This window comes from Heptranchias perlo, chromosome 35 (assembly GCF_035084215.1).
Source record: "Heptranchias perlo isolate sHepPer1 chromosome 35, sHepPer1.hap1, whole genome shotgun sequence".
Classification (NCBI taxonomy): domain Eukaryota; kingdom Metazoa; phylum Chordata; class Chondrichthyes; order Hexanchiformes; family Hexanchidae; genus Heptranchias; species Heptranchias perlo.
The window spans coordinates 6598195-6612195 of record NC_090359.1 but is presented as its reverse complement, the minus strand read 5'-3'; the positions used below and the strand labels follow the sequence as shown (position 1 = coordinate 6612195).

Here is a 14001-nt window from a genome sequence, read left to right as displayed (position 1 = left end):
CATCTTCTTCTTTGGTAAAGACAGATGCAAAGTACTCATTTAGTCCCTCAGCCATGCCGCCTGCCTGCATTCGTAGATCTCCTTTTTGGTCCACAATCGGCCCCACCCCTCCTCTTACTACCTGTTTACGATTTATACGCCGATAGAACACTTTTGGATTCCTAGTTATGTTAGCCGCCATTGTATTCTCATACTCTCTCTTCGACCGTCTCGTGTCCTTTTCCACTTCTCCTCTGTACTTTTTATTCAGCCTGGTTCTCACTTGTATTATCAACCTAACATCTGTTATAAGCCCCCGTTTTCTGCTTCATCTTACTCTCTATCTCTTTCGTCATCCAGGGAGCTCAGGCTTTGGTTGCCCCACCTTTCACCACGGTGGGAATGTACCTAGACTGTACTCGAGCCATCTCCGCCTTAAAGGCCGCCCATTGCTCGATTCCAGTTTTACCTGCCAATCTTTGATGGTAGGTTGAAAGAACATTGGGATCTTAAATAAGATCGCCTGGAATGGATCTAATAAACACCATAAAGGACACACTAACCTTTGAAATTACACCAATGAATGGGAGTTCACATCAGTGGAACATGGGCTATTATCAAACACACACACGAGCGATGAATGGATGGATTTTTGGATGAATGGTTGGAATAATAGATGGAGGTGTGAATGAAAGGTTGGATGGATGGATGGATGTTTGGTTGGTTGAATGGATGGATGGATGGATGGAAGTTCGGATGGATGGATGGATGGATGAATGGTTGGATGGGATGACGGAAGGAAAGAAAGAAAGAAAGAAAGAAAGAAAGAAAGAAAGAAAGAAAGAAAGAAAGAAAGAAAGAAAGAAAGAAAGAAAGAAAGAAAGAAAGAAAGAAAGAAACCCCATTGATATTTCGCCTTTCACAACCTCAGGGTGTCCAAAGCGCTTTACAATAAGCAAAGCATTTTTGAAGTGTAGTAATTGCTGTAAGGAGGGAAAATAGTAAAAGAAAGAGCTGGACATGCGGACTAAGATGCCACATACAGTTAAACTCGGGTTCCTGAGCTGTCAGGTGTAGGTCGTAACTTACCCAGGAAAACGACTGTGGCCAGGATGGGGAAATAAACCTTTTGTATTGCATTAATGTCCACAGAATCTGGATCGTGATTAGAAAATCAAGAGAAATTATCGCCTCTTCGGTAACAATCGACGATTCAATGGTCGGTGTTGATGCTGAGAGCAATTCACCAATTGACACATTGAGTAGATCCTCCTTATTTGTACAGAGATAATCCAACCAGTCAGAAAATCAAGCCACGTGCTGACCAGGTTTAATGACAGTCACTGAACAATCAGATGAAGTCAACAACTCCAAGACCTTTTACGAGAGCAGTGGAATTTCCATTCAGATAAAGCCCCGAAGCACGGTTAAATGTCACACCATCATTCACTCAAACAAGTTCCACAATCTAACAAGAATTTGAAAACCATAATCAAACCATTTCTTCTAGCTTCCGTGTTGAATAAAATGAATGAAAGCCGGATACATCAATTCCAGTTGATTCTGTCAGTCAGAATCTTTATGTTGTGTATTATTGGTCACAATTCGCGTGAGAGTGGGATTGGGGCGGTGATAGGATGTGGGCAGCAAAGTTTCGCAAGATCAGAATTTCATGGATGGTAGTGCATGGGAAGCCGATTTCGAAGAACATTGGAATAGTCCATTATGGAGAAGAAAAGGACACGGAGGAGAGTGTCAGTGGTGTATGGGATGAGATCAGGATTGAGGCAAGAGTTGTTCGCGAGGTGGAAATGGGCAATTTTAGTGATCGAGATGGGATGAATCTCCTAGATAGGATGGACACGGAGAGGATATGAAGACAGATGGTAGAAACGAGAGAGAGACAGAGATTCAGGAGCAGTGTGTGTTTGTGTGGAGGGGGTGCGGGTGAGGATGAGGTGATGCAGTGGGGTTGGGTAATGCAGTAGGGTTGGATTTGTGTGCAACCAACAGGGGAAAGCATCAGAGGCCGCTGAACGGAAGGTTCATGACCTGAATGACCAGGGAATCCGTGACCTCCTCGGACTTGTTCAAAAAATAACCATGTGCACAAATGTGACTCGAGTGAACCGTTCTCTGGAAGAAATACCTTCAATATGAGTCACTGATTCCAATTAACATTTTCATTGGATCTAATCAAGTTTATTGTGTTGGAATAACTCACTTCATTTGCCTCTGATATATTTATAGAATGAACCCAGTAATTCCAATTAAATGGAGACATTGTCCCCACTCAACCTCTTATTTCTTTTCCACATTATGCAATACGCACTGTTTACATAGGAGCGACTTCAGATTTCGATGTGCCAGCGACTGTGCCTATTAGACATGAGACTGTCAACGAAATACTCAGATATGTAGTCTGGTGATAAACCCAGACATATAATCTCGTCACCCCAGTAAACCCTGATAAACGCATATATATACAGCATGGTGATGCCAGTAAACACTGATAAACCCAGATATATAGGCTGGTGATCGCACTAAAGCCTGATTAACACAAATGTGTAGGCTGGTAATCCCAGTGAAAATATCGATAAAACCTGATATATTGGCTGGTGATCCCAATAAACTATGATAAACCCGGATACATATTCGGTTAATCCAGTAAACCCTGATAAATCCAGATATATAGGCTTGAGATGCAGGAAAAACTGCAAACCCAGTAAAAATATCGATAAAACCTGATATATTGGCTGGTGATCCCAATAAACCCGGATAAATAGAGATACCTAGGCTGGTGATCACAATAAACTCTGATCAACCCACATGTATAGGATGGTGATCCCAGTAAACACTTATAAACACAGATACGTAGGCTAGTGATCCCAATTACCAACAATATAATTGGACATACAGGCTGCTGATCCCACTAAACCCTGATGCACCCAGATATATAGGCTGTCAGTTCCATTAAATCCTGATGTACACAAATATATCGGTCATTTCAGGAATTCCTCACCCCCTTTGCCATTTACAATGTAAACGTCAATAAACCAATATATATAGGATGGTGATACCAATAAATCAATATACACACATATATATGGGGTGGTGATCGCAGTAAACTCCGATAAATCAGGTATATAAGCTGGTGATCCCAGTAATTCCAAATGCTCTCAGTTATGTGAGCTGTTTATCGCAGTGAATACTGATAAACACAAATATATAGGCTGGTAATCCCAATAATCGCAGATATATCGGCTGTTGATCGCAGTAAATCCTGATAAACCCACAAATATAGGGTGTTTATCCCAGTAAACCTTAATAAACACAGGTATATAGGCTGGTGATCGCAGCAAATACTGATAGACAGAGATACATGGGTTGGTGATCGCAGTAAACTGTGATAAGACCAGATATGTAGACTCGTGATCCCATTAAGTCCTGATAATTCCAGAAATATATGCTGGTGATTCCTGTAAACCACAATAAACCCAAATAGATTGGCTGATGAACCTGGAAACGCAGACATACGGCTAGTGTTCGCAGTAAACCCTTGAATCACCCCTTAAACTTTTATAATTTAAAGAATAAAAACCTTGTTTATGTAATCTCTCCTCATAACTGAACCCTTGGATCTCTAGTAAAATGCTGGTGAATCTGCGCTGCACAACTTTCAAGGCCAAAATCTCCTTTCTAGTGTGTGGTGCCCAGAACTGTACACAGTGCTCCAGAGGTCATCCAACCAGGGCTTTGTATAGCTATAGCAAAGCATCCTCCACTTTATATTCTAGCCCTCCAGTTATAAAGGCTAACATTCCTTTAAACATTTTGATTTTTTTTGTACGTTAATTTTAGAGAACTGTGTTCATGGAATCCTAAATCTAATTGGACATCACTGTTCCTAAATTTTCGCTATTTGTGAAATTCTCGGGATCTATCCTTTTTTGGTCCAAAATGGATGATCTCACATTTACGTGCGTTGAGATCCATCTGCCACAGGTTTGCCCACTCACTCAATCCATCTATGTCTCTTTGTAATAGTATGCTCCTGTCTTCAATTCTTACCATGACACCAATCTTTGAGTTACTGAAAAAGTTGGATTTAAGGCTCTCTATTACGTTAGCTCAGTCATTAATAAATACAGTGAATAGTTCCTGCACTGATCGAATACATGTCAATTCGTGTATATTCCCATTATCCTTATTCTGTGTCTTCTCCCAGCTAACCAATTTCCTAATCGGGTCAGTAGTTTACGTTCAATTCCAGGAGCTTTAGTTTTAGCTTACAATCTGTCCTGTTGAACCATATCGAATGGCTTCTGAAATTCCATATAAAATGCAAAAATAGACATTCCGCTGTCTACGACTGTAATTACTTCTTCAAAAATTCAATTACGTTCGTTAGACATGACCGACCCTTTGCAAATCGATGTTGGCTCTCGCTAATCAGATCAATTTTCTCTGATAGCTCACCTTTCCGACATTTGCAATTTTCCAATCTGAACGGACAATTCCTGATTATGGCTAAATCATCTTCAATTTCCTCACATACTTCCTTTAAAACTCTCAGGTGGAAACCATCATATCCTAGGGATTTGTCAGTACTTTAGTGCCTGTGGGCCGGATGCTGCTGTGGGTGGCGAACGAAAGGCACCAGCCGTTCGTTAGAATCGCACTTGACCACAGATTTTCTCGGAGCTTTTGCACGGCAAGTTCTTGAAAATTAATAATCCAGGAACCACGGTGCCCTCTACAGGGCATCTGGGGCCTGTGTGAACAGGACATGCATCTGTGTATTTTCTTAATCCATCAGATTGATGCGTCCTTAATAACGGAGCAGTCAGAACCAGGAAGTACAAGATAGATTACTGAATTCAATGTTAAATCAGGCACAGAAAGCAAAATCAAGAGAGGGTAACAAGTTTGTATTATGAGACGGAGATGAAAGAGGCAAAAAGAAACAGTGAAAAATAATTTAATTAATTATTTTTAAAATTCCATCAATAAATAAATTCAGAAGTAAATATACTCCACACTTGTAAAAGTTAATTTTCAGTGCCAGAGAGATTGTCGGCAGCAATTAAGACTTACCACGCCGTTAAAAACTACTTAGACTTGAAATGACTTTACTTTCCTTTTGTTGGCGAGTTTAGTCTGCAGCTGCAAAATCAGTACAGTAACTTCAGGTGGTTCAATATGTTAGAACGGGGAGCCAAACGGCGAGACACCGTTTTGGTGCAGTTTTTGGAGGAGCATCACATTTCCGAGAGCAACTTCTGGATTTGCGCTTGGAACTGCGCATGTGTGCTCGCCGGCAGCAGCTTTCCGATTTCCATGTAAATACGTTGAGCCTTGTGAGCCTCAGTGATATGTTTAGACCACAATCCGGCCCATTATTGTTTCTCATATTGTTTTCTTGATTAACTTAACATTGGTGAGTTCCAGTCCTTGTTTCATCATTAGTTTCCCTGGAATGTCAGGTATATTATCCTCTTCCTCTACTGTGAAGACTGACACAAAGTAATTGTTGAACAAGTCTGCTATTTCCTTATTTTCATTTATTTTTCTTCTCATCTAATTAATTTGACCATCATTGCGAGGGGATATTTCACTACATTCCTCAACTCCTCTCTGAATTTCCTTTGGGTCACTGCATAAATAAAAGTGTTCGTGCAGCAACTCAGGAGCTGGAGCATGAAGCCGATTTCTCGTACAAATGTGGGCAATGGTACAGGATATCCCAAATAATCCAACCGTCTCAATATAGAACACGCAGTGAACAGCACCCATAACAGGATGAAATTCCCCGATATTACAAACAATACAATTATGGATTTCCTTCGGTTCTCCATCTCTGGGTCACTGGGACTGTCGCAACTGCTCGGACTCCGAAGTCTCCTGCGGGCTCTGCTGGCCACTAAAATGTGTCTGACCGTTAATACATTGAACAGTACAATCAAAAGAAATGGAATAAATGGTGTTAAAATGCAATGCATTAATTCAATGATCGTCCAGACCAGCGAATGTGCTACACCGCGTGACACACGGCAAAACCATGGACTATTCGAAAGCCAATACTCATTTGTATACAGAAAATACCAGAAAATGTTCTTCAAGCCGCTCAGCACAGTCACTGTTCCGAGAACCACAGCCGCCGTCTTCTCGATGCAATATTTAGTTTTCAGCTTCTGGCAACAAATGGCCACAAATCGATCAAAGGTGAAAGTGACCGTGAACCAGACAGAACAGTCTGTGGCTGCATAAAGCAGGACAGCGTGGATATTACACATTCTAATTATCCGCAGAAAACTAAATTGTTCCCGATAAATAATAGGAATCTGCCTTAATATCAGATCGATGATAACGACCAGTAGATCCGCCGCTGCCATGGCCACCAGGTAGCGAGTGACACATTTGGAGAGACCGCACTTTCCCCGAGACAGGATTACAATCGTCACCACGTTAACTGTAAGTAAGACAAAATAGGAAAATGATTCAACAGAATCAGGAAAAAAAACTAATTTGATGCGTTTCCAGTGGAATAAAGGAGCAGGTTATAGAACAGGGACATTAATGTTCTTCACAATAAACTGAAATCCGCCAAGAAATTTGAAGCTTGGCTTTGGGTCCAATATTGGAATCCGATTATTTTAGCTGTGACGGGGCGTCCTGGAGATAGGGTTTGTAATCAGAGTAATGAATCGGCAAATAAGTGAAGCAACGGGATCAAATTCAATATGTTTAAAAACAAAGACTTAGTTTCGAATGAATACAAAGCAACCAAACGGAAAGTGAGATCCTCAATTGCACCTGAGCAAGCCGGAGAGGAAAAGATTGGCCGTTTGCGGGGATTGAATTGCAGCGTGTGTGAGTTAGCTGCTGGGGTGATACAAGTGACTTCAATGTTCTGAGGTGGGCGGTGATAAAAGAGCCCTGGGAGGAGGAGGAATGGTCGAATCGCTGGCGCCCTTTTCAACGAATGGTAAGCGAACAACACCCATTGCCTGTGTTCATACATTGATTATTGCCACTTGTTCAAGGCATTAAGAGCATCTGTACAACGACACAAATCAAACCTTCCCATCCAATGCTTGTAATGTACACAAGAGATAGGAATGTAGGAACATGCTAATTGCAAGAAGAAAAATAATACCAAGGTCCATCGAGTTCGCCTTCCACGTTCCTGCTAATCGCATGATACAATGATAATAGAGTTGGTGACTAATCATAGCAATTAATCTCTATCAATTAATATACAAAAGACCAAGGCATAAGGTGAGGAAAGACACAGTGCTGGAACCTTTTGGAAACATAAATCTAATATCACCTTTTCCCTCCCAATCACGTTACATTTACCGTACGTCATGTCTCATATTACTCATCTACTGTTCCCAAAATGCTATTTTCTGAAAGAAGCCTCGGTAATTTGTCTTTGAATGAATCAACACGAACTGCTTCCGCCGTCTCGTTAAGCAACCTGTTCCATAGATTGGCTACTCAAACAAGAAAATATTGTTTCTGCAGCTTAGCTTTGAATTCACCTCCGCCACTCCCCTCACCCCCGCCCCCACCCCCTCCAATAGCCTGACATCTGTAGTGGGTAAGTTGTTAGAGGGTATTCTGAGGGACAGGATCTACAGGCATTTGGAGAGGCAGGGACTAATTAGGAACAGTCAGCATGGTTTTGTGAGAGGAAAATCATGTCTCACGAATTTGATTGAGTTTTTTGAAGGGGTAACCAAGAAGATAGATGAGGGCTGTGCAGTAGACGTGGTCTACATGGACTTCAGCAAAGCATTTGACAAGGTACCGCATGGTAGGTTGTTACATAAGGTTAAATCTCATGGGATCCAAGGTGAGGTAGCCAATTGGATACAACATTGGCTTGACGACAGAAGACAGAGGGTGGTTGTAGAGGGTTGTTTTTCAAACTGGATGCCTGTGTCCAGCGGTGTGCCTCAGGGATCGGTGCTGGGTCCGCTGTTGTTTGTTATTTATATTAATGATTTGGATGAGAATTTAGGAGGCATGGTTAGTAAGTTTGCAGATGACACCAAGATTGGTGGCATTGTGGACAGTGAAGAAGGTTATCTGGGATTGCAACGGGATCTTGATCAATTGGGCCAGTGGGCCGATGAATGGCAGTTGGAGTTTAATTTAGATAAATGTGAGGTGATGGATTTTGGTAGATCGAATCGGGCCAGGACCTACTCCGTTAATGGTAGGGCGTTGGGGAGAGTTATAGAACAAAGAGATCTAGGAGTACAGATTCATAGCTCCTTGAAAGTGGAGTCACAGGTGGATAGGGTGGTGAAGAAGGCATTCGGCATGCTTGGTTTCATTGGTCAGAACATTGAATGCAGGAGTTGGGATGTCTTGTTGAAGTTGTACAGGGCATTGGTGAGGCCACACTTGGAGTACTGTGTACAGTTCTGGTCACCCTATTATAGAAAGGATATTATTAAACTAGAAAGAGTGCAGAAAAGATTTACTAGGATGCTACCGGGACTTGATGGTTTGACTTACAGGGAGAGGTTAGACAGACTGGGACTTTTTTCCCTGGAGAGTAGGAGGTTAAGGGGTGATCTTATCGAAGTCTATAAAATAATGAGGGGCATAGATAAGGTCGATAGTCAAAATCTTTTCCCAAAGGTAGGGGAGTCTATAACGAGGGGGCATAGATTTAAGGTGAGAGGGGAGAGATACAAAAGGGTCCAGAGGGGCAATTTTTTCACTCAAAGGGTGGTGAGTGCCTGGAACGAGCTGCCAGAGGCAGTAGTAGAGGCGGGTACAATTTTGTCTTTTAAAAAGCATTTGGACAGTTACATGGGTAAGATGGGTATAGAGGGATATGGGCCAAGTGCAGGAAATTGGGACTAGCTTAGTGGTATAAACTGGGCGACATGGACATGTTGGGCCGAAGGGCCTGTTTCCATGTTGTAACTTCTATGATTCTATGATTCTATGAATTGCAGACTGCGTCCTCTGGTTCTACTGTTCCGGACAAGATGTAACAGAAACAGCCTGTCGTGGTCTACATTATCTAATCAAGAGATAGTTGTTCCACTTTTCTGCTCTTTGTCTAAAATATTATTTATTTTAATTCCTGTCTGTTTTATATATTAGAAGTGAGGCCCAATCTGATACTCTCCTTCTTGATCCCAAAGGTCAATCATTGGATGAACGGAGTTACAGTCACGCTAAGCTGAATGATCGGCAATTGGATATTCAGGGTCATGTGTGAGACTCCCCACCAAAAATACAAAGGTAGAAAATGATCGTATAATGTAATCAATTCTGCATGCAAGTTTTCGAATTACATTGCAGGTAATACTTGTAAAAACAATCATTTACTTTAGAAAGTGGAATAATATGACCGGCAATATAATACATCGACCTGCGATTTCATATCAATCTGAATTCTAGTCAAATAGTGTTAACCTTGCTCTTTTCATTCGGTGGTGTGAATTGAATAAGCTTCCAATTCATACAGGGAATAAGACACATACAATGTCGAGTGAGTTCACTATCAGAATAGGCTCCTTACAATGACTGTGGATCCTGATCAGAGATACGAAAAACTGTACCAGACAGGCACGGGATTAGATTATCAAAACAATTTTTTTTAGAAATAAATGCTTTAAATGATCGGAATAAAAATAAACAGCAGCTCACTTAACCTTTCTCACTGAGCCACTCAGAAACAGTGACACCAACGAGAAGATGAAACGATGGAAAGCGAGAGCGCTGAACCAGATTGGATCATCAATGCATGTGTCATTTATCTGGTAGGAGCGATTTGTACAACAAAATAACTAAATATATCCTGCCAAAAGGTTTCTCACCTGACACTCGGACTCAGTATTTACAGCAGAATGCAAACATTTAATTCAGAGAATGATCCAATCACATAGTTTGTGCTGTCGTCAGAAAGAACATGGGACCTCAATAAGATCGCCTGAAATCTTACTTATAACGACCATTATGCACACAATTTTCAGTGAAATGACACCAATGAATGGAAATTCACATCAGTGGAGCATGGGCCATTATCAAAGACACACAAAAGCAATGGAAAGAAAGTAAGAAAGAATTGCATTTTGATGACGCCTTTCACAACTTTTGGACATTCCAAAGTGCTTCACGGCCAATCAAGTTTGCAGTGCATTCACTGTTGTAATGTAGGGAAAGTAATAAAATAAAGAGCTGGACAGGAGGACTGAGATGCAACATACAGTTAAACTCGGCTTCCTGAAGTACCAGGTGCAGATAGTAACTTACCTGGGACACCGAACGCAGCCAGGATGGGGAAGTAAATCTTTTGTATGTCATTAATCGCCCATAGAATCTGGAGCTTGATCAGAAAACTGAGAGACATTGTTTCCCCTTCCGTCAGAAGCGATAATTCGATGGTTGGTCCTGATGCTGGGATCAATTCTCCGATTGACACATACAGTGGATTTTCCTTAATTATAGCAGAGAGAATTCAACCGGTCAGAAAATGAGGTCCCGTGCTGACTGGGTTTAATTACAGTCACTGAACAAACAGATGAAGTCAACAACTCTCACTCCAAGATCTCCAACAAGAACATCAGAATTTCCATTCAGATAAAGCCCCGGAGGCCAAGTTAAATGCTGCACCTTCTTCCAGGCATACAAGTACCACAATACGTTGTATTGGCCACAATTCGCGTTGGATTGGGATTAGGTCGCTGATACGATATGGGCAGTTGAGTTTCGCATGATCAGAATTTCATGGATGGTAGAGGATGGGAAGCCGATCAGAAAAGCATTGGAATAGTGGATTGAGGAGATGAAAATGAATAATTACGGCAGCATTTTGGGTATGTTACTGGACTAGTAATACAAAGGCCTTGACCAATAATCCGAAGAGATGAGTTCACATTCTGCCAGGGCAGCTGAGGAATTTAAATTCTGTTAATTAAATAAAATCTGGAATAAAAAAAGAACTAGTGTCAGTGATGGTGACCATGAAACTATCCGGTTGTGGTAAAAACCCATCTGGTTCATTAATGCCTTTAGGGAAAGAGACCTGCAGTCCTTACCTGGTCTGCGCCGTTATTTGACGACAGACACACAGCAGTGTGATTCATTATTAGTCCTGGTACAAAAAATCATAATAAGAATCAAACCGGGCAGACCACCAGTCGTCAGACCACTAAGCACAGGACACGACAAAGACAAAGGCAAACCAAGAATAGTCGACCCTGAAAAGTCATCCTCACTAACACCTGGGCACCTGAGCCAAAATTGGGAGAGCTGGCCCTTCGACCGCCAGAGGTGGCAGCACAGTGGCATACAGTAAGGAGGATTGTCCCTGGGAGACCCCAACATTGACTCATGGCCACACGAAGTCTCATAACATCAGGACAAATATGGGCAAGGGTACCTCCTGCTGATTACCACCTACCACCCTCCCTCAGCTGTTGAATCAGTCCTCCTCTGTATTGCACACCACTTGGAGGAAGCACTGAAGGTACCAAGGGCACAGAATGAACTCTGGGTGGGGGACTTCAATGTCCAGCACCAAGACTGGCTCGGTAGCACCACGACTGAGCGAGCTGGCCGAGTCCTGATGGATATAGCTGCCAGACTGGGCCTGTGGCAGGTGGTGAGAGAAGCAACACGAAGGAATAACCTACTTGACCGAATCCTCACCAATCTACCTGCAGCAGATGCATCTGTCCATGTCAGTATTGGTAGCAGTGACCACCGCATAGTCCTTGTGGGGACCAAGTTCCGTCTTCACACTGAGGACACCGTCCATCGTGTTGTGCGGCACTACCACCGCGTTAAATTATTCAGAGCAGATCTAGCAGCTCAAACCTGGGCATCCATGAGGCGCTGTTGATCATCTGCAGCAGCAGAATTAGTAATCCACCACAAACTGAAAACTCATGCCCTGTCATATTCCTCACTCTACCATTACCAACAAGTCAGTGGATCAACCCAGGTTCAGTGAGGAGTGTAGAAAAGCATGCCAGGAGCGGCACGAGGCGTACCTAAAAATAAGGTGCCAACCTGGTGAAGCTGCAACACAAGACTACGTGCATGCTAAACAGTGGAAGCAACATGCTACAGACAGAGTTAACCGATTCCACAATCAATGGATCAGGTCAAAGCTCCACTGTCCTGTCACATCTGTCCGTGAATGGCGGTGGACAATGAAACAACTAACGGGAGGAGGAGGCTCCGTGAACATCACCATCCTCAATGATGACAAAGTCAAGCACGTGAGTGCAAAGGACAAGGATGAAGCGTTTGAAACCATTTTCAGCCAGAAGTACCGAGTGGATGATACATCTCGGCCTCCTCCCGATATCCTCACCATCACAGAAGACAGTCTTAAGCCAATTCGCTTCACTTCACGTGATATTAAAAGGCTGAGTGCACTGGATACAGCAAAGGCCCTGGGCCCCGACAACATTACGGTTGTAGTGCTCAAGTGTTGTGCTCCAGAACTAACTGCGCCTGCAGCCAAGCGACAACACTGGCATCAACCCGACAAAGTGGAAAATTGCCCAAGTTTGCCCTGTCCACAAAAAGCATGACAAATCCAATCTGGCCAATTAATTCTCCGTCAGTCTACCCTCAATTATCAGCAAAGTGATGGAAGGTGTGGTCCACAGTGCTATCAAGTGGCACTTACTCATGAATAACCTGCTCACCGATACTCAGTTTGGGGTCCGCCAGGACCACTCTGCTCCAGACTTCATTACAGCCTTGGTCCAAATATGGACAAAAGAGCTAATTTCCAGAGGTGAGGTGAGAGTGCCTCCCTTGACATCAAGGCAGCTTCTCACCGAGTGTGACATCAAGGAGCACTAGAAAAGGTGAAGTCAATGGGAATCAGGGGAAAACTCTCCAGTGGCTGAAGTCATACCGAACACAAAGGGAGATGGTAGTGGTGGTCGGAAGCCAATCATCTCAGCCCCAGGCCATCGTTGCAGGGCGTCCTCAGGGCAGTGTTCTCGGCCGTAGCATCTTCAGCTGCTTCATCAATGACCTTCCCTCCATCATAAGATCACAAGGCTGTTCGCTGATGATTGCATAGATATCTTTCAGATTATGATGCAGTCCGTCACCACATGCAGCAAGACCTGGACAACATCCAGGCTTGGGCTAATAAGTGGCAAGTGAAATACGCTCCAGGCAAGTGGCAGGGAATTACCATCTCCAACAAAAGAGGGTCTAACCACTTCCCTTTGACATTCAACGGCATTACCATCACCGGCTCCAGCACCATGAACTTCCTGGGGGTTTACCATTGACTAGAAACTTAACGGCACCAGCCATATAAATACAGTAGCTTCAAGACCATGTCAGTGGCTTGGAATTCAACGGCGAGTGTCTCACCTCCTGACTCCTTAAAGCCTTTCCACAATCTACAAGGCACAAGTCAGGAGTGTGATGGAATAATTTCCATTTGCTTGGATGAATGCAGCTCCAACAACACTCACGAAGCTCGACACCATCCAGGACAAAGCAGCCCGCTTGATTGGCACGCCATCCACAACCCGAAACATCCACTCCCTTCACCACCGGCGCACCGTGGCTGCAGTTTGTACCATCTACAAGATACACTGCAGCAACTCGCCAAGGCTTCTTTGACAGCACCTCCCTAACCCGCGTCCCCTATCACCTAGAAGGAGAAGGCAGCAGGCACATTGGAACAACACCATCTGCACGTACCCCTCCAATATCACCGCTCCTTCATCGTCACTGTTACAAATTCCTAGAACTCCTTATCTAACAGCACCGTCACCACACGGACTGCAGCTGTTGATTAAGGCGGCGCACTACCACCTTCCCAAGGGCAATTAGGGATGGGCAATAAAGGCTGGCTTTGCCAGCGATGCCCACATCCCATGAATGAATAAAGGTAAAGACTCGGATGAGAGTTTCATTGGCGGATGGCATGAGGTCGGGATTGCACCAGTTGATGAACTCAAATTGGAAATGGTCAATTTTTGTGACCAAGCTGGCGGTGAATCT

General features: G+C 43.2%; 1 protein-coding gene across 1 annotated transcript; it reads right to left on the bottom strand.

Moving 5' to 3' along the window:
- Nucleotides 1–5555: 5555 nt before the first annotated feature.
- On the bottom strand, nucleotides 5556–10363 carry LOC137302000 (probable G-protein coupled receptor 139). The gene is made up of 2 exons (XM_067971713.1): nucleotides 10267–10363; nucleotides 5556–6451 (listed from the first exon to the last, which is right to left on the bottom strand). Exons 1-2 carry the CDS (start codon nucleotides 10361–10363, stop codon nucleotides 5556–5558), a joined length of 993 nt encoding a protein of 330 aa, XP_067827814.1.
- Nucleotides 10364–14001: the final 3638 nt, after the last annotated feature.